Source organism: Manacus vitellinus, unplaced genomic scaffold (assembly GCF_001715985.3).
Source record: "Manacus vitellinus isolate BGI_N305 unplaced genomic scaffold, ASM171598v3 scaffold_35_pilon, whole genome shotgun sequence".
NCBI classification, from domain to species: Eukaryota; Metazoa; Chordata; class Aves; order Passeriformes; family Pipridae; genus Manacus; species Manacus vitellinus.
The window spans coordinates 8,028,497-8,049,297 of record NW_021940498.1 but is presented as its reverse complement, the minus strand read 5'-3'; the positions used below and the strand labels follow the sequence as shown (position 1 = coordinate 8,049,297).

The 20,801-nt window shown below is 46.1% G+C and overlaps 1 protein-coding gene across 1 annotated transcript in view; it reads right to left on the bottom strand.

Moving 5' to 3' along the window:
• TIAM1 (T cell lymphoma invasion and metastasis 1) overlaps window positions 1–20,801 on the bottom strand; it is a 143,534-nt gene that overhangs the window by 6,884 nt on the left and 115,849 nt on the right. Inside the window, exons 17-24 of the mRNA XM_029961476.1 lie at window positions 17,142–17,245; window positions 8,044–8,223; window positions 7,544–7,612; window positions 7,127–7,252; window positions 4,952–5,060; window positions 2,395–2,574; window positions 2,170–2,288; window positions 1,034–1,142 (exon numbers count right to left, since the gene is read on the bottom strand). Coding sequence (XP_029817336.1) covers window positions 1,034–1,142; window positions 2,170–2,288; window positions 2,395–2,574; window positions 4,952–5,060; window positions 7,127–7,252; window positions 7,544–7,612; window positions 8,044–8,223; window positions 17,142–17,245 — 996 coding nt within the window. The remainder of the gene's footprint in view (window positions 1–1,033; window positions 1,143–2,169; window positions 2,289–2,394; window positions 2,575–4,951; window positions 5,061–7,126; window positions 7,253–7,543; window positions 7,613–8,043; window positions 8,224–17,141; window positions 17,246–20,801) is intronic.

The following is a 20,801-nucleotide window of genomic DNA, read 5'->3' as shown; positions in this document are numbered from 1 at the left end:
TACTTCAAACTCACTTGAAACTTAAAGAGTTTATGTTACCAGTTATAGGAACAACTACTCAAACAGCAACAGTTCTGTACAAATATTTGGAAAACTTAATTCCCCCTGGCTAATTTCACCTCAGACTAATAAGCAGCATCCAGCTACACGTGGTCAGTCAGCAGGAGAGGCTACACAGGGACAGGATGTGAATTAAAAAGTGAGCACCACTGGCTGGCAGAGATGTAATCCCAGTTTCTTTTTGCCACACCAAATCCACATGGAGCTGGAATTTGCCTTTCAACACTCCAGTTTTCCTTGTGATCTCTTTCTTCAGTCCTCATGCACACCCCCTTTGTTTTCAGACTGAACAGCAGGGACACTTAATTTTGGACATTTTATGAAACCAATTTAAAGATTCTGGGAGTAATTAAGAGTTGCTGTACATTCCTAGCAGCTTTCATGAACGGTATGACCAGGTGCTTTCCCAACTTACAGGAAAGCAGTAAATTTTTATATGCTCTTCCAGAGCAAAGCTGAAAGAGTCTTCATTTGTTATCTTTTTGGTATGTTAAAAAAATAACAACTATAATCATCATCATTATCATCATCATCACCAGCTTCCTAACCAGCACCACTTTCTGGAAACAAGGTAAAAACCAGTTGTGTGAGAAGAAATTTAGGAACAAATAGAACTTAGCATATTCTGCAGTACTTGATGTAATTTTTAAAGAGAGAGGCTGGGTTGTGAAGCAGAGTTACTTGGCATTGACTGGACTATCAAACCATATCTTTCCAGAGACAAATATATTAATATTAATACAGAGTTCACTATAGCCTTGGACATGAGTTTAAGAAACTCTTGCACTATACAGCAATCTCCAAATTCCTCCCCAGTTTTAGATCACCACAGAACAGAACTGACCATTGCAGCAAAGAGACCAACACAGTTATAATTTCCAGCCAACCTTGCAGAAGGCAATGCTCAGTTACCTTCAGTAAATATCTGCTAAGGCACACGTGACATCTGAAATGAAAGTGGTAGGATACAAACCAAATGCTGCCAGCTCAGGTTCCTTCTTCCACTTCCCCAGTGAAGCAGGAGGATTCAGCCATATCACTGTATTATGCAGGAGCAAATCCCCCATGGAAAGGTCGGCGACCTGCCAGCACGAAGAACACAAGCACAGAGACACAGTGTTTAATGAGTTCAAGGAATCTTATGGGAATTTCCAGTTCAAGAAACTTGCTTGAAGTTTAGTCCTGAACAAGCAAAAAATACCCCACAAGTAAACCTTTGGAATATTTCATCAGATGGCCACAAGCATGTGCAAACAGACTGTGACACTTAGCAATAGATCCGTGTAGATCCTTAATTGGTCAGCATAAATTAGGATAAGTTAAACTCACAGAACAGCTCTTGCAATTTGGTGGGAAGTTAGGGCAAAAAACCAGATGTTTTCTTTGCCTTTTCATTTCTCCTTTGTCCATCTTCCTCCAGGAAGATGGTTTGAAAATGTAAGCACAGTCCCTGATGTACATACTCAGTTTGGGGCAAAGTTTAGAGGTCTTTCTCTTTCTTTATGGTCTCCCAGAGTGATAAACTGAGTGCTACCCCCAGTCCAGGGGTCTGGGACTTTAAGACCCCTTCCAGGGGTCTCAGACAGTCAGCCAAGACTGAGCCACACCAGATCTTCATGTGCACCACATGAGACCTCCAGCCCACAGCCCCAGGCTCTCTCTCATGCACCAAGCCCCCTAAAATGCTTTGTAAAAGAGAATCAGCAGTTTCTCACACACCACACCTCACAATTTCATCTCTTCCAAGCCATTAAAATGCCGAGGACAGCCTTGCTTCAGCAAGTCCACTCAAACTAGTGGGGCCAGACAACTGATGTGAAAGGAGGAGAGTCAAGACAAGGATATCAAAATAGTGAAGGGCAGGTTGGGATGAGATTTTGACCCAAGCACAACACTGAAGGTCGATCATCCACTACTTCTTTACATTGGTCCCACTCACTGAACCATACATGGAAAAGCAGTTCTAGAATTGAATAGGGATTTATCTGTTTGCACCAGGATCTACTTCAGTGGAACAACAGGAAAGGTAAATATTTGATACAGTTTAACATGCACGCTCCAGGCACCACAATAACAGCCTCTTCCTCTCCAAATATAGTCGTCTGTTACCTCTTTTTTCTCCCCTGTTTGTTCTGCTATGAGCTGGTCAAACACTGCCCCATATTCCTCATGGATCTTCTGCATTTCATTAATGTGGCTGGCAACCTTGTTCATCGTTTTGATGGCCACTAGAAGAGAGACAGGATGAGAACAAAAAGGAATTTTAAGCCTTTGAGAAGAAGGAGTCCAGGTCAAAAATTAAGCAGGGCGAAGCACATGGGGTTAACCCCTTACCATCAAGGTGATAATGTTCTTCACTGTCCACGTCAGTGAGAGCAAAGAGCTCCTTCAGCAGGAGAGGGTACTTCAGGATCCGCTGGATGGGTTTGATGAGGTAAGACTCCAGCGTGGAGGAGTGCTGCCGTCGGGGGTTCTGGGCATCCAGGAATGCCTTGAAAGCAGTGTCTGTCTTGGCTGGAACATTAAAATGAAGCCATTGGATAAATCAAAAAAGGCATAAAGTCACTTTTCCAGCTTTAAATTCATTTATCCAGAGCCATTTTGCAAGGAACCGTAGATTTATCGAGTCCACGGAATTAGATTTATGCCCTCCAGGTTTGGAGTCATTGACACTTGCCTTGGACATGGTATTGAGGATTTCACAACAGGCACCCACCTCCACACCAATACAGGCAGGTTTTAATTTCACTGTCCATGGCAGAGCAGAATATCCTGAGTTGGAAGGGATCCAAAAAGATCATCCAGTCCAACTTCTGGCCCTGCTCAGGACACCCCAACAATCCCACCCTGTCCCTGAGAGCATTGTATTAACTCTCCTTGATCTTTGTCAGCCTTGGGGAGCCTGTTCAGTGCCCAAACACCCTCTAGGGGAAAAATCTTGTCCTGATATCCAGCCTAACCCTCTGTGAACAGCTCCAGCCGTTCCCTGGACCCTGTCTCTGCTCACAGGGAGCAGAGGTCGAAGTTGCCCCTCAGAGGAAGCAGCACTCAGTAACAAGCACTTCTGGCCTTGCAACTATTTTAGAGCAGCTCAAATTGTTTTAATCATCTGTTTCCTTTAAGCAAAGGCTCAAATTGGGTATTTATGAAAAGTCGCTGCTCCTAAGCCCAGTCTGACAGGTGTACCTACAATATTGACAAGCCTGGTTCTTGTTACCTCATTAAACCTTAAAATGCAGCTCTGAACAACCATCAGGAGCCAGTAAGGAGGCAGAAGAGCAGTACACTTATGCTAGGACACCAGATTTTGGGAGCACAGGCAGCCTGGACACCTGATTGCCATCATCTTGCTACCTGCCTGCTACTGAATTTGTAAAAATGTCATTTTCTCTGTTGCTCCCCCTACTAGAACATAAGGAAGGAAGCAAGGAGGAGGTGGTATTTTTAGACACACAAGTTATTCAGTGTAGGAACAATTCCACACAATTGCTTTTATTAGAGTCATGTCCCCTGCCAAGGCTGGGTGGTTTTTTTGCAGACAGTCACCTGATTGCAATAAAGCAACTTCAGTTTCAAACCCAAAAGCCACCTGCACCTCAGCTGAGGACACCAAATTACACCTGAAATACACTCCCAGCTTTTTAAGAGATTTATCTCTGGCATGAAATTTTATGTTCTGCTTATGCCACAATTCAAGCACAACCATTTCTCATTTATAAATACAGTCAGCAAAGAAAAATAAAAGCAAAATAACCAGATCTACCTAGTCTACAGGTTTAAAATTAAGGTCCAACAAAATGATTCCAAAAGAAAGCATGGATGTGACTAGCAACAAGTCATTAATTTATATATCCCACAGAGCTGCCAAATACTCTTTGCAGCATGGGGAATAAAAGTTTACAAGTAGAAATGAAAAAGGAAAAAGCGTGCAAAAAAAATACAACAAAAAAAGCCAAACCAACCAAGAAACAAAAACCCCAAAACTTTGATTGTCAGACATCCAGATGTTCTTTGAAAAATACGAGTTCCTCCCTGATGGCATCGCTCCTACAACTGGAACCATTTGTTTATTCAGTGTCTTGGCCAAAAAGGAATTGCAGGAATTGCACTGGTAACTCTTAAGAGAGTAACGCTTTCACAGGGGCAAAACATCACTCTGAGGTAAGTTGGCCCATGAGCATTTATAATCCAGAGCACAGTTCATTTATCTCCATCTCAGCAAGCCAAGCTCTGCTAGGAATTCAGACATGGAAACTTCTCAGGCAAGCTGGAATGAAGGCGAGAGGAAGAAGCGAGGGGAGAGGGAGCATGGTGAAGTTAAAATATTTAGGCAGCTTCCACAAAACATTCTCCCAGGCTGATCCTCTCCTAGTGGCTGCCAACATTCAACCACATCGGCTGAGGATTCAGTGGGATTGCTACTGGCAAGGATTCATGGCACAAACAATCCCAGGAGGATCCAGGGGTCATTAGAAGCACCACCACTCCTGGTTTCAAAGTACACAGTGATCCGTTAGCAAAAGCCACAATGGCCTTTTAGGAAACCTTTCCCACATGACTGAAAAGTGTCAGGGGAGAATAAATTAGCATGGAGAGAAAAACTCCACACAAGGTTAACCACCTCTTGAGATGAGTTCCTCAGGTATCATCCCACAGAGGGTGGTCCCAGAACACTCACGGCACAGAGCTCTCCGTGAGCCTCTCGGGCCAGATGGACTGACTTCCCTCCTTGGAAAGCACCCAGGCATGTGTGTGCCCCCACTGCTGCCCCACAACATGGTTTGGGGTGCAGTGGTCACCTCTCTCCATCCACAAGGCCAAGCTGTGCCAGCCCAAACCGAGGTGTGGCCGCACTGACTCTCCCTGTCTTTGTCCAGCACGTGGCTCTCACCTTTCACCAGGACTTTGGGGACTTTTGTGTGGCTGGCACAGAAGGCACTGTACAGCTTGAACCGGTCAGCGTAGTACAGGAAGGATCCACCCAAGGAAAACAACACTTTCTAGGATTTAAAAATTAAAAAAAAAGGCATTAGTAATTAAAGCACATGAAAGTGTTTAGTTCTTTTCCCTCAACTGAAGCTTCCACTGAGCTTTGGGATGACAGGACAATGCATTTTTAGAGTGTTTTCACATCAGGACATTGACCTGTTGGATCAAGTCCAGAAGAGGCCAAGCTGGTCAGAGGGATGGAGCAGCTCTGTTGTGAGGAAGGGCTGAGAGAATGGGATTGTTCAGCCTGGAGAAGAGAAGGCTCCAGGGTGACCTAATTGTGGCCTTCCAGGACCTGAAGGGAGCTACAAGAAAGATGGAGAGAGACTATTTTCAAGGGCCTGGGGTGACAGGATAAGGGGGAATGGTTTCACACTGACAGAGAGCAGGGTTAGGTGAGATACTGGGAAGAAATTCTTCCCTGGGAGGGTGGGGAGGCCCTGGCACAGGTTTCCCAGAGAAACTGTGGCTGCCCCATCCCTGGAAGTGTCCAAGGCCAGGTTGGAGCAACCTGGGCTAGTGGAGGGTGTCCCTGCCCATGTCAGTGGGTGGAACTGGATGATCTTGAAGGTCCTTTTCACCCTAAACCATTCTGTGATTCTGTGATTCATCCATCAAGAAACAGGCCCAGCCTTGGTGTGTAGATTAACACATTAATTAACAATTATAATAATAATTAACATCATTAGCCAAGTCCCAGTCTGAAGACACCACTAACTCCAGAGGGACTGGGCTCACAGTTCCAGAGCTGCATTTAAAAGCCTTATTGAGCTCAGTAATGGCCAGAGGCCACCGAGAAGGCTGGATGGATCTGACATCAATGGATCAAGACACTGAGGAGCTGTGCAAGCAACACTCATCCCTCTGTACAAACACACCCAGGCCTTCACTTCCTTGGACTGAGTTTGTGTTAGGGGTCAAAGACAGTCCTCCCCTAAGATGTCTTATCTTTTCCTCAGTGTTTGCTCTGTTACCCACTTAGGAACCAGACAACACATGGGGGGGGGGCTGAGACAACACGTGGGCAGGAGAGGGAACCAAACTGCAGAACTGAAACCACGGAGCCCCATAGCCCCATATTTCACACACTGCTTCCAGACAGTGCCCACGGGGCAGAACTGAAAGTGAGGTTGGTGCACTTTTTATGGAAAGAGGTGGGAGCAGCAGCACTCAGAGGGCAGAGTTCTTTCCATAAGGAGGCTTCTCTGGCACTCCTCTCTCAAAGCTCAGAGCACACAGGGATCACAGAGGCTTCTCTGTGCTCTCCATGAAGTGCACATTTCCTACAAGAGCTGTGTTCTAGTTCCATGAGAGCAGTGTTCATGATTGAGGCTCATTTTAAACAAACTCCCAATGACAAAGACACACATGGACAAAAAGACAAATTCTTTCAGTAGTTCTTCCAGGGTTGTATGTTAGCTGAAGAGAACCCCAGTGGAATCACTATTATTCATCAAGACATCCTGTCCTTTACCAAGGTGAGTGCTCAAAGCCAGAGCAAAATTCCCCAGAGAGAACACTCAGCTACTTGCCATATCTCCAGTGCCAGTACAACTGCATTAGAAAGAAAACAAAATTTGTTCCCAAATTTTCCTGGGTTTTATATGAAGTTTACATATCTGCAGTTTACATTTCTACCTGTGATGATGCACATCTGCTGAGAGCTGAAAGTATTTGCCATGTAGTTCCACTATGGATCAAAAGTCCAAATACAGAATTCAGTGTGCTGTTCTGATCTGCAGCCCCAGTGGGCTTCTGTACATTAGACTTGTCAGAGCAAAGATTTTATGTAACTTTCCATTTCTAGCTTTTCCTGACAGCTCAAGGCAGGAAATCTGGCAGAAGGGCAAGAATAGCACCCAGAAGCACATGGTGTTACAGGTTTCTAGTGCTCTATATGGCTAAATGTAGCATAAAATTCAAGTGTAGCAGGATAATTTTTGAACAGCACCAGTATTAGCTGAAAATTAATCCTGACTGGGACCAGATGCATGTTTTTACATGAACAGTGACAACAGTCAGAAAAATATGATGAAGAGTGTCAAAGGACTCCTCAAAGTGTAAACCATGAGATTACCTTAAATTGCTCAACTTTTTCAAGCTTTTCCAGGTCTGGAACCAGCCTTACTCCATCTTCCAAAGTTTTCAAGAACTCTACTTGGAATGCTACCATTTCAGTCAGATTCCCAAAGAGAACATCCAGCTAATGAGAGGAAAAAAAAAAAAGACAACATGCTGAAAATATCACTTGGTAGCTAAACCGTATTTTCTAGAGCTTCAGTAATTCTCAGTTGTATAATCAGGGTGATGTCAGGAAAAAACAACCTACACACTGTACATTATTGAGCACTACTTTTATACCCTCCCGAATTCACTATTTGAAAAAAAAAAAATGGACTTAAAAATTTCAGGCAAGCAAGTCCAGCTGGGGGTGGGCAGAGAAGAGGGGCAGGTGAAAGCTCTCAGGCAAAAAGACAGTCAACAGTCAACATACCTCATCTGGTGTGAGGAACGTTTCTTTTTGTAGAGGCTTCAGGTATCTCTCCATTAGACAATTTAAGTCCTAAAAAGTCAGAAAAAGATGCCCACGTTGGTCCCTCAAAGTGCCTCTGTGGACATTTACTGAAGTGGCAAAGATCACTGCTTACCCAGTGCAAAATTCCTGAGAATTTTTCCTTTTCACACAGAGGACAAAACAGTTGGATTTCACACAGTTGAAGGACAGCAAAAGGAAACATTTACACAGTTTTACTTCCAAAATCATTGAGCAGTGTCCCTCTGCATGCCAGCTAAGTAGCTTCACAACAGCAGCCTAAGAATTTGGAAAGCCTGCTCATTTCAGAGTTTTAAGTTACTATTTTAGGGTCAGACTGCAGAACTGAATGCAAGTTCACTAAGAGATACATGCACAAAGCAGAATTTGAAGTATTAGAGAAGAACCAACACAATTTTACAAGAAATAACAGACTGAAGCAAGACATGGAGCCCCCTTACCTTGACATAGGTGCGTTCTGTCTCCAGGAGCTCACAGATGACCTTCCGCAGCTTGTCTGCGTCTGTGAGTTGTCTCATGGTGGCCAGCTGGGGTCCTGCAAATTCCTGAGGGTGAGCACTGGAGTCAGAAGGGTTCATTTCATGCAGACTGCGACAGAAAGCAGCGACCTGCTCTGTGCTCTTGAAAAAGAAGGAAGAGGAAAGACCGGCGGTAATTTTTTAAGTAAGAGTCACAGGAATGATGGAGCCGAGAAGCGTTTGCAGTTTAGCAAAGTCCAGAAGTGTCTGTCCTGTCTCTCAGTGACTGAGGATAAGGGGGGAAAGCAGGGGGGAACCCAAAAAACAAAACAGTTGCACAATTCAAATTAATGGAAGTGCTGTTCAATAGCATTCCTGGTTTCAGACATACAAGAATTTTAATTAAAATAGGCTCGTCCAGCAATCAAGATTGACAAACTAACAAAGAGGCCCAAGAATTGGGAACAAAAAATGACCATGCAAACAAAACACACACCCCAGCCCTCTGCCAGTTCCCTAATCGTTTGCTACAGTCCTGGGAATAGCTGTGTCAACACATCCGAGGAGACAACGCTGAGGCAGAACCCATTCAAGCTGGTTTTGGGGGAAGCAAAGCCATCCAGGGAGCCAAAGCCTCTCCAGGCTCCAAACACAAGTTCTTTGGGAAAGTAACTGTACACTTGATCTGTGCCTGGAAACATACCTTGTAGGGTGAATTTCTTCCCCAGAACTCACGTTCTGCAGAGCTGCTACATCAAGCTAATTTCTTTATATATAGACATCTGATTAAATATTAAAGCCAGTTATCCTTGCCTCACCTCCTTTGTTAGATCATATTCTCACATCTTTCATTACACTGAAAAGTTTGGAGCAGGTAGGACCTCTGGTGTCAGTGACCACAGCCCCAGGCTCCTGGGGTTGCCAAAGCAGTAGTGTGCTCTGTCTCCATCCCTCCCAGAGACCTGGAGGGAAAGGAGCTGCTCCAGTGGATCACACCTCTCTAATCCTACCATGGGATCTTGATCCAGATGCAGTGATTTCCAAGCACTGCCTCTACAGCCCTCCAGTTCATACTAAAAGTCCTGTGAAGAGCAGCTGAGGGAGCTGGAAAAAAGGAGGCTCAGGGGGGACCTTCTGGCTCTGCAACTCCCTGACAGGAGGGGGGAGCCGGGGGGGGGTCGGGCTCTAGGGAACAAGGGACAGGAGGAGAGGGGACGGTCTGGAGCTCTCTGACTCCTTGGCAGGAGGGGGGAGCGGGGGGGGAGTCGGGCTCTGCTCCCAGGGAACAAGGGACAGGAAGAGAGGACAGTCTGAAGCTGTGCCAGGGAAGGTTTAGGTTGAACGTTAGGAAGAATTTCTTCACAAAGAATGATTACACATTGCAGTGGACTGCCTAGGCCTGTAGTGGACTCCCCATCCCTGGAGGCGTCCAAGGAACGACTGGACGTGGCACTCAGTGCTCTGGTTTCACTGACAAGGTGGTGATGGCTCAAAGGTTGGAGTCGAGAATCTCAGAGGTCTTTTCCGACCTAAGTAATTCTTCGCTTCTGCGATTCCATGACTGTGTTACAATCCCGTCGCGCTCCGNTGGCACTCAGTGCTCTGGGCTGGGGGACAAGGTGGGCATCGGGCACAGGGGGGACTCAAGGGTCTCAGAGGGCTTTTCTCTGTGATTCTGTAAAACAACTGACCCAAAATTAGCCTGTTCAAACAGAGATATACAAGGGAGGAGGAAAAACTAACAAAATAAAGAAAAGAGAGAGAATAAAGCACATCACCACCTTGCAGTTTGGAGTCAGAGCCCTTCACTCCCACCAGCTGGTAGTGCCAAAAAAATTCTGCCTTTTTTAAGCTACACAGCTAATTCCCTCTCCATCCACCCACAATCCATGCTAGGGACAAGTAAGGATTTCCTGCCCTTACGCAGTGGCTTTCCTTAGAGGTCTCTTATGGCTACAAATGCTCACAAGAGGTACCACTTCACAGCATATGAGTACAGAATTATTATGCAAAGGATCATTTTCTTCAGGACACAAGTGTAAGCAAGGAACTAACTGTGACTGACTGTCTATACAAAAAATGCCTCCTGGACACACTTTTTTACAGGGAAAATATGCACCTTCGGTTTCTGAGGTTTAACTCAGATGTGGAAGAAAGGAAAAATATTGCAAATTGAGGACAGGAGGAAGCAGTGAGTTAAAAACAGTCTACTTGCAACTAACTCTGCTCCTGGTAATGGCACATGTCACGGAGTTAAGATTTATTAGTCAATATAATTCCTGTTATTTCTCAGCAAGGTTCCACCTATACTCACTGTACTTTAAGTATAAAGCACACACAAACTTTTACATTACATATGCATTTCCACAGGTGTGATTTGGATCCCAACAGCCCCAAACTCCCAAAAGGCAGTAGGTGAAAGCCTGGCTCCAGTGCAGGCAAAAAAACCCTCCCAAGTTCCCTGCTCTGCTGGAAAGGGACACAGAACTGACAGTTCACACATGTTAATCTGAGCCCACAGAGACCCAGGACACACAAGGGTTTGCTCAGAAATGTTTAGCTTGAAAACTACTTTGTAAACAAATATTTGAGGAACGCATATCCAGTGGTGTTTTGCTTTAAGGTCCAAACGTACAGATAAAACTAGTTGTAATGTATAAAACACAATATGGAATCAAGCTCCAGAAATAAACCAAGTGTTTCAAGCAGTTCATGCTTGATACCCCACAGACTTCTCACCATGCTGTGCGTGCACTTGCAGTAAGTTCCAGGGAAAGATGGGTCACCCAGAAAGAGAGAGCGAAAATCTACTTAGGGTGTGAAACACCAGCTAAGCAGTGAAGTTGAAAATTGGATAACTCACACAGGCACGTGGTCTGCCCCAGAAGGAGCAGTTACACCCATATGCCAAAAAGGAAGCGTAGAAGACTTCTCAAAGCCTTATCTCCACTTGCACACGTAATAAACCACCCCTGGGATCCAGCCATGTCCAGCTCCAGCAGCAGCTGAATGTTGCCTCTCCTGAAGAACTGCCCACCTATCACTCACCCCACACTCTCTGGACAGACAAAAAGTCTCCAGCACAGTAATTCACAAACTCTTGCAATTGTGGTGTGTGACATCCCCCCCTTCCCCACTTAAGCCACAGCCACCAGTGGGGGCTGTGATGGCTCCATCCAGCTTCCCCCAGATTTTGAGGGCTGCAAAGCCCTCAAAACAGTCAAGGGCTGCCTGGAACACTGACCCAGATGTCTTGCTGCTGTGCAAATGTGACTATAAATCAACCACCTTAGTCCATAAACAGTGGACATTGCAGGGCCTGTTGAGCTGCCTTGCAGGGCAGTGAGCTGCACACCAGGATCTGCCCTTGGGTAGGGAGGGCAGGGACACATCTCAAGGTTCCTCCTGGGGGATTCCTTGCCAAAACAGATTCCCGGTTAGTGATCAGCAGCATGCTAGACTTGGAATTCTTAGCCAAGAGATCTGCAGGATTGGCTTTAGACATAAACCCTTGACCAAGCCTGGGACTAGGAGTGGATCCAGCTGCATCTAAACTCCTCTCCGAGAAGGAGCTTAGAAAGCAACAGGGTCCTTTCTGAACTTCATGACTCAAAGGGAGGCCCCCCAACCACTTCATCTGACCCTGCCCTCTATGCAGTAAATAACCAAGTGTACCTTGCCATCAAGTCTTGTTAAACCACTGTCACATTGACCAACCAACTTTGCTAACTTACCAGTTTATATCAATAAAGTAAATTATTGCTTCTCTGTTACAACTGAAGTGCACAAATCCACAACTGCTGTGTTTCGTTCCTGAACATAATCCTGCCTACCTTGTATTTCCTTTAAAAAATCAATTTCCAGATAGAAAGCAGGTGAACACTGCACACAGGGTGCTTCAGGACACAGCTATTTTGAAGAAAACTCTCAAACACATTTCACAAAAGCCTCTCTGTCCCCATTTTCCTGGAGAAAGTGGATAGAGCAGGGAAGGTCTGGAGCAGAAGCAGATCCTTTTATCTCCCTACACCAGCTCTGTTTGCCAGCTGCAACAATGACAGCACTAAAGCAGGATTTCTCCAGGAGAATTACGGCATCACACTTCAAGGACAATTCTGCAAGCAATCCCTTCTAGCAACCCCAAAATGAGACTGAGGGCTGGCACAACTGGGCTGTGAAGTGGAGTAACCCTTCCTCTGCAGGGGGCTCAGCAGAGGGGCTAAGCTCACATCCTTCCCATGCAGGAGGATCAAGTCCTTACACTCACCAAGCATGGGGCTGGGAGTTTTGGCTGCCTGCCCTGTAGTTTTGAAAGCTGAGTACCATTTCTCATGTTTAAAGATGTACAGGCTCCCGGGCATCAGGCACCTGCCCCCTTGAATGGCACAGAGTACTCTCTGTTCCACCAGGGACAGCAAGCTCTAAGCAGCACTGACCCCCCAAACACAATTCAGGCAAACTGCATCTCTTCAGGCACTGCAAGGTAAGAAGCAGCCTCAGCAGGGCACACACCTTACAGCTCAGTCTCATAGTAACCCCCAAATTAACACCTCACCATAGCCCATTTAACTGCTAACTCCTGAGCCCATCCCAAAGCGCAGCAGGTCTGCTCACCAGGTACAGCAAACGGTACAGGGAGTCCCCGTCTCTCCCAGCGCCCTCACTCCTGAGCTTACGGTTCAGCCTCCAAGGAGCCGACATCGCTGGGAAGGCAGGACCGCCAGGGCTGTCACTCATCCAGCAGGAAAACCCCAGTGCTGCACACACTCAGCTGATCCAAAGGGCTTTCCCACTGCAGACAGAGCCCCTGTGCTCCTTCCTTGGGCGTGCAGCTGGGATCTCTGGCGCAGCTCAGCGGGGAAGGGCAGTGCCCATCCTTCTCCCAGCAAAGCCTCCCCGTGGGTGTCACTTGCCGCCCGCTCACCACATCGGTGGGAATTCAGAGCCAGGCACCAGGAAAAGCTGAGACCTCGGGGCTGTTTTCAGAGGGAAACTTCAGCAGAGAGGCTGAAATGCAGCAAAGCAGCAAAGGCAGCCTGGGAATATCAATGTGTGTTGCCTGTGGCTGAGCAGGAGCCGATTGGCTCCGAACGGCACTGCTGAGGAATATTAAACATCTGAAGGGACAGAATTAAAAGAACTTAAAAGAGCCAGTTATGCTGCTGCAAAACCGACCCCTCAAATCCCTGTTTTAATCCTTTCACATCTATTCTGCAACACATTGAAGGTTTGGAGACTTAATTCTGGTCTCAAATAATGCTGCAGAGAGCAGACGACCTACTTTCTTGGAAAAGAAATACCTCTGAATGGTGTAAGCATGTGCTCACACAGCCCATCACAACAGCTCCCCCAAGCACAAGTGCTGCGAGGTAATTAGCCTTTAATGCAAGAGGCAGATGTCTTTAATTAGAAACGGGAAGAAATGAGTGTCCTGCAGTATTTTGACTGGGGATGCCTTTTAAAACACATCCCCACAGTAAGTTCAAAGCGCCATTACATGAAAAAATACACAGAAAGACTGATTTTTGAGATGAAACACAACACCTGTCTTAGCCTTTGGTAACATGCAATGTTAAGAACTTGCACATATGCACAGTTTTCAGGGTGCCTCGTTTGAACCTCAGTTTATTCTACAATATTGAAAAGACCAAAACAATCAGGTCACCACAGAGGAAAGTAACCATTGAAGAAATTACGCTGGTATGAAATGTTCCTGGTATTCTGTTGAATAGAGATTGACAGAGAAGCATCCCCTGTCATAAACAGCCTGAAATTCCAGTTCACATGTTAGATGAAAACAGGCCTGAAGAGGTGGCAGAGAGCAGATTTTCCTTTCCCCCACTCTCCTCCCTCCCAGCTCTCTCCTCCTTGGCTCCCACATGAAATAAGGAGAGAAAAGAAAGCCAGAAGCCCACCCCAGAGCAAAGCAACTTGTAGAAAAACTGAAGGCCACTGCCAGTTGACTTTAAGTCACTGCCATGACTTAAAGAAAAAGGGTTGCACCCAGAAAGCTACTTGCTAGGATTCACAGAGATTTCAACCTGAGATAAGAGGGTGAAATTAGATACGGGGTGAGTCCAGAGAGCAACAGCTATCCCGCACCACTGACACCTTGGAAACAGGTTTCTAGCATTTTATCAGAACAGTTCTTCAGACACCTCATTTTTCCTTATTATATATAATATATATATGTAATTATTACTTTGGCAATAGTGATGGAGAAGCAAATTCTACGTTACCAGCCCTTTCAGATGTACCTAAACCAAGCTTTGCAGAAAATGGAGGAATCCTCGGAGCTACTGCTGCACCCTCCAAATCCTTCACCACCACACCAACAGCTTGGAAGCTTTTGCAGATTAAGAAACAAATGCACCCACTACTAAGGAAACACACACCCACGTGCACACATGCTGGGCTGGGGGAAGGGACAGAGACAGCCGGAGGGAGGAGGAGGAGGAGGAGGAGGGGGAGGAAAAGGAGGAGGAGAAGGGAAGATGCATTCGAAGACACATCCATCTACCTGTCACCTGCACGAGAAACGTACCAAAAAGTCCCAAACCCAGCTTTCGGTAGGATTTCCCAGCGCTTACCTTCACACAAAGCCCGTGCTAGGAGAGCGGATGGAGGAGAGCTGCGGCGCTGCCTTCCTCTCCTTTTTCCATGAATTATTAATGCTCCCCTAGGATCGCTGGGGGAAGCTGGGAGCCGTCCTCCTCTGCAGCCGTGGGGTTGGCAGGATGCAGCCCTGCCCCAGGACCATGTTATCACACGGCAAAGGACACCCCAAAGGCTATTTTCGGCTCTTTAATGCTGGTTCTGCCCTGAAAGAAGGGGAGCTCTGCATTTGGCTGGGAGGCTCCAACGCAGGTAAAATGGATTTCCTCTGCTGCCCAGCAGTGAATGGGTGAGAGCTCCTGCCCTGCTTTAGCCAAGAAGGGCAGAAATACAAAGGGAGCCTCCCCCAGACACCACCATCCCAGGGAGCCTGGAAGCTGTGGCCGGGATGGTGATAAGGGGGAACGTGTCCTTCCTGGGGGGACGAGGGCAGAGCCTTTCCCTTCCCACGTACAAAAATAACCCCTGTAAAACAGCGCTGAGGACATCAGCTTAATCTGCTGTGCCATAATCCCAGGAGCATGGAAAGGTGTGGGAGTGCACAGACAGGAAAACACCTTTGTTTTTCTCCTCACTTGCACCAGCCCAGTGGTGGCTCCCCATGGAAAAACACCAACTGCAGAATCCTTGCTTCCCGTGCAGATCAGCTTTCCCAAGCACACAGAAAAGCAAAAGGATTAGGAAAACCCTCCTGCTGATTGGGCCTTTCCCCCCCCCTCTACTATATACTGGAATTATCTATAGGCACTGCAGAATAATTTGGGGGGTTCTGCAGCTTTCATTAGAAAGGAACCAGCAAGGAAACCCACTGAGTACAGAGCTCTTCTGTGTGAGCAGGGACAGCAGCATCCATGACTTTGCCAAACTGAGTACATTGTATATATACACTATATGTACATGTGTCCTTTTTTTTATGAGAGACCATTTCAAGCAGCTTGTCCCCCAAAAAACGGAACACTCAGTAAAATGCCTCACTCCCCTCTACATCACACAAATATAGTACATGTATCTGCATTTCAAAAGAAAACACGTAGTGATGTCAACATTTCATTTACATGCAGGCAGAAGTTCCCCCCCGTTGGAAACCAAGGCTCCTCAGAGCCAGGAGTTACTTTTCCAGTCTGTGAATATTAAGCATTAAAGCTGCTAACGTGAATTTCTCAGTTTAACTAAATCTGCTGAGCCGCAGAGCTAATCGTGTAATCCTTACGCCTTCCTTCAGGCAACTGCAGCTCCGAGGATGCAGGAGGCAGGATGCAAAATGGAACCCCACAGCCTGTCGAGCAGCTCAGAAATAGAAAGCCATGGGAAACACAGCGAGAACATTTATCCCCCGAGCAGCCATGTGTTCTGCTCAGTGCTCTGCCACAGCTCCGGCGTTTGACAGAAGAGGCTCTGCTCAGAGCATATGAAAATCCCAAATGTTTACAGTTAAAAATCCCGAAGTATCAACAAACACTTCCGCTCACTGAAGAAGAAATTATTTGGACTTACAAGAAAAAGATCTGTAATAAACCCTGGTAACAAACTGCAGGAGTAATCACCTTCTCTGCACGCATTTCATGCACTGGAATGTTTTCCCTTATCTGACTTCCACTGTCTGGCTATCAAAGACAAAACCACAGGCTGGAGGACAGAAGGGATCAGGAAACAAGAGGCCAAGGTCTTTTCCTTCCTTTCTCTACCGTAGAGTAGCACAGGGACCAACTCAGAGCTCACTAGAACACATCTTAGTTAAAATAAGAGAAAACATCCACAAACTGAGATCTGATTCTCATTAAATCATTAATTATGTAGAAAAATGGCTGTAAACTCTCACCATCACCTACGCAACAAATACCTAAAAGCAATCAGCACCTTCAAGACAATCTCACTCGATTCTGCCTCAAAAGCCACTAATCATCACACCTACTGTCCTGTGAAGGACCCCAGCAATTCACCCCAGAGTGTGAACTACCAACCACTGCGAAACCATCCCTTAATCGATGGCAATTAGAAACCCATTTGCACAAGCTCTTAGTTATAACTGGAGGGTTTTGCTTCAGTTTAAGGTAGATGATTAGTTTGCATTTAAAAACCAGCATGTGTGCTTTAAGGAGATACAGTTTAACTTACATTCCTCCTATGCCTAGAAATCAAGAAAGAGTAAGAAATCGTAATAATCCAAGTGGTCTTTTGGCTTAGCAGAGCTGCCCTGGTGAAGGAGGTGATGAACCAGCACGTGTAAAAACTATGTGGGAACATTATCACGAGACACTGGAGATGTGAACCGACTCTGGAAACAGGGCACAAGTCTTGCTTAAGAGGGAGCAAGTGATGTGCCATAATCAAAGTTGTAATTTGTTCCATTCAAGCTCATCCATAAACACCTTGAAAGTAAGATCAATCTTCCCAGGAGAGGTGCTCTAACCAGCACCTGGGCTGTGGCTGCACTGAGCTGCCATGTGAAAATGAAAGTTTCTCACCTTGCTCATCTTATCAGCCTCGTCCGACGACTCCAGGTCCTGTGTTTCCGCCTCCTCTGGAGCTGTGTCGGCAGAGCTGTCCGGGTCACCACAAAGGGAGTGCCCTGCCAAAATGGAGATGCGTGAAAACACAACCAGAAACCCCAAAAAATCTGGGTGCAACCACAGAGCTCCCGTGGAAGGCCAGGCCTCATCCCGCACACAAGCACATTCCAACAGGACGTTGTGCCGGAGGCACTCGGTGACCTCAACGGAGGATTTACAGCACCAGGTTTAACAACAGGTGTAAAAATAAACAGGTTATGGCCAGACACACTATTTAGTCAGAAACTACAAAAGCCAGTTCAGAGATAAGGCTAAAATGTCACATTGAAATTCTTACATTCAGCATTTGTTTCTTGGCTGGTGAGCAGTTGCCAAGGACCTTTATACCTCAGTGGTTTCGAATGGAAACTCTGGTATGCAGTGCAAGCCTTGGTCAGCCCTTCCCCTGGGTTAAAGTCAGACATGATGACTCTAAATGGCTTGCAGCTTCGGCCTAAGACACCCACTTCTGAGTCTCTGTGTTGATTTTTAAGGAAGCAAACCCAGTTTTAGCAATTTTAGGAGCCCATTACATTAACTGAACACTAGATCTCATTTCCATCACTACATGGCAATACCTCTGCACCCCTGAGCACTCTCCTGGAGACTGTGTTGTTGATACAGCTGGTAACTCCTTTGTGACTTCTTGTCACCAAGTGACTAAAGAAGAGAACTAATCCCAGCCCCAGAGCTCTGTGCACAAGTAACTTTTTTCTGACTTTTTCTCTGGCTCAGGTAGCTGTAAGAGGCAGTGTTACTACACCTTTGCCACTTTTCACATAAAAACAAATTTTATATCCATCCAGCCCCAACCATGGCAAACCACACTGACCAGTGATGGACTGAACTCTGCCAGGAATCTCCTGTGCGCCTCAAGCCAACATAAAGATATTTTACAGCAGCTGAGTCCACGCACTAATTCCTTTTATCAGGAAAGATGGAAAGAGACTATTTACAACGGCCTGGAGGGACAGGATAAGGGGGAATGGCTTCAAACTGACAGAAGGCAGGGTTAGATGGGATACTGGAAGAAATTCTTCCCTGTGAGGAAGGTGAGGCCCTGGCACAGGTTGCCCAGAGAAGCTGTGGCTGCCCCATCCCTGGAAGTGTCCAAGGCCAGACTGGACATAGCTTGGAGCAACCTGGGATAGTGGAAGGTGTCCCTTTTAGAGCCCATTATGAAAAATGATTTGCATGACTGTGCAAGATTTCCACTTTTTTTGTGTCCAGAAATAATTTGGAAAAATTGAAATTCAGAAACTGAGAAATAAATTCAGAACATATTCTGCACACTGGGATGGAGCTAAACTGGACATCAGTGAAATGAAAAGGACATAAAAGGTAGTTCAGAGCTGAGCTTCTGGAAGACAGGCTTCTCTTCTGAAAAGGCAGGGTTTACTATTGAAAAAGATGTGCCTGTAGGGGTTGTTTGGTAACACAAAATTTACCTGAAGAAGTGGAGTTTTTTCTGTAAGAAGTTTGTTTTTCTGAGCCTTGCCCAGATTTTATCAACTCACACTATCAGCCTTCTGTTCTCCCTATTAATGTGTGAAAAAGAATTCTTAAACCCATTGAGCTGTCCATTTCAAAAATAAGAGAAAAGAAGTGCTGTGTGTCATAATCTCTGTGGGGCAGTCTGTTTTTCTTCATTGCAATTAGTTTCCCATTACAAGCTGTGTGAAATACACTTTACAGTGGTTTCTCAGCCCAAACCAAGGCAATTATTTTGGGGAGGTGGCTGCTTTCTGCTTTTAAGCAACCACTTTTTCTCTTCCTGAATGTTAAAACACCACTTAATCTGTTTCCTGCAGTATAAACACTTTTACCCAGCAGACAGCAATCTCTCACTCTAGCAGTCACACAGCACGTGTGCTCAGGGTATTTCTACTGTCCCCAGCTGCCAAAGCCAACTCGACTTTAGCAGCTTTATCTGCTGGTTGTTAAATGCAATCAGATCAATAATGCTGCACGTTCCTGCCTGTTAATACCTCCCAGTTACCGTCCCACTTCTGTCAGGTTCATTACATCACCTTCTTTTTGCCCTGTAAATCTTTATTGAGCTCTGCCAGGAGCTCTGAGGAGAACGTGCTCGTTTCCTTCAGCAGCCCCTGAGTGCTGCCTGACCACTGCCATTCGCTGCCTTCACTTGACATTAAGGAATTAGAAAGGGAAATCCAAAAAGCTGCAGGAAAAGGGCGTCAAATCCACGCGGCCACCAGCACAGATGGAGGTCACACAAGTGTAATATCAGCAGTGTAATATCCATGACATTGTGACTAATGCCCATTAAATAACTCCCACTTATAGCCAGAACTAGCAAAATAAAAGGAAGTCTTACATCACTGGAGTAAAGGTGCTGGGGCTTAAAGGCTTGGAGAATCATGGAAAGCTTAAGCACCAGGCCAACACCTGGCTAAAATTTTCCACAGCTGCTGCTTCCAGTTTGCAGGGTTGGAGATTTTAGCGAGACCTCTGTGATACTTGGTACCACTCTTAAAGCCAGCCTGCTTCTTGGTGCCAGACTACTTTTTTTTTCAACACAGTGGAAATGAAAACCCCGAGGCAAGCTCTGCCAGCTGTGGTGCAAGGCTCAGAAGCGTGAGCTCCACTAACCCAAAAGGCAGCCCACAAATCAGGAACCCTGCATCTAATTCCCGAGGGTGTGGAATGGGCAACGCTGGATTTAGCCCTCCCAGTGGCAGCAATGAGGATGTGCTGGCAGGGGCTGCCACGTGCCAGCAATGCCAGAAGTAAGGACGGCAGGGAGGGTTGAAAGCTTTGGTTTGTACCTTTAAGGTGCCTCGGTCTCTTGAGCAGGTTGTTTTACACAGCTCAGAGCCCCACACAACACCGAGGCAGAGCTCTGGCCATAAGCTAAACCACAACAAGTTCCTCCTCACCATGAGGAAGAACTTCTTTCCATGGAGGGTGGCAGAGCACGGGAACAGCTGCCCAGGGAGGATGTGGAGTCTCCCTGTCAGGAGACATTCCAGGCCCACCTGGATGAGTTCCTGTGTCACTGGGGTGACCCTGCCTTGACAGGGGGGTTGGACTGGGTGATCTCCAGAGGTCCCTTCCAACCCTGACTATTCTGGGATTCTCTCTGCCATTAAACAGAACATTTTAATACAAATTGTTAGGGAACTGTCGCTCAGATTAAATTTTTATTTAAGGTGACATTTTGCTATAAATCCACAATAAAAAAGGTGAGTGTACATTTTTTTCTTTCATGAAAAAGAGTTCTAATTAGCTCTGAAACACTGAAACATGAAAGAAGGAAATATCATTTTTACACTGGGGCATTCTGTCTCATTGGGAAGTCCCACAGAGCTGATAACTTCTCCAAAGACCTGGAAAACTGAGCTACAGCTGCCATAGTTTCAGTCAACCAAGCTACCAGGAACTAACAGGGAAACTCTGCAATTCACAGAGAACTACAGAACAAGCCCCATAAATCTCTTTCCATTTTGAATCCCAGAATCATTTAGGTTGGAAAAGCCCTCTGAGATCATTGAGTCCCCCCTGTGCCCAATGCCCACCTTGTCCCCAGCCCAGAGCACTGAGTGCCACGGCCAG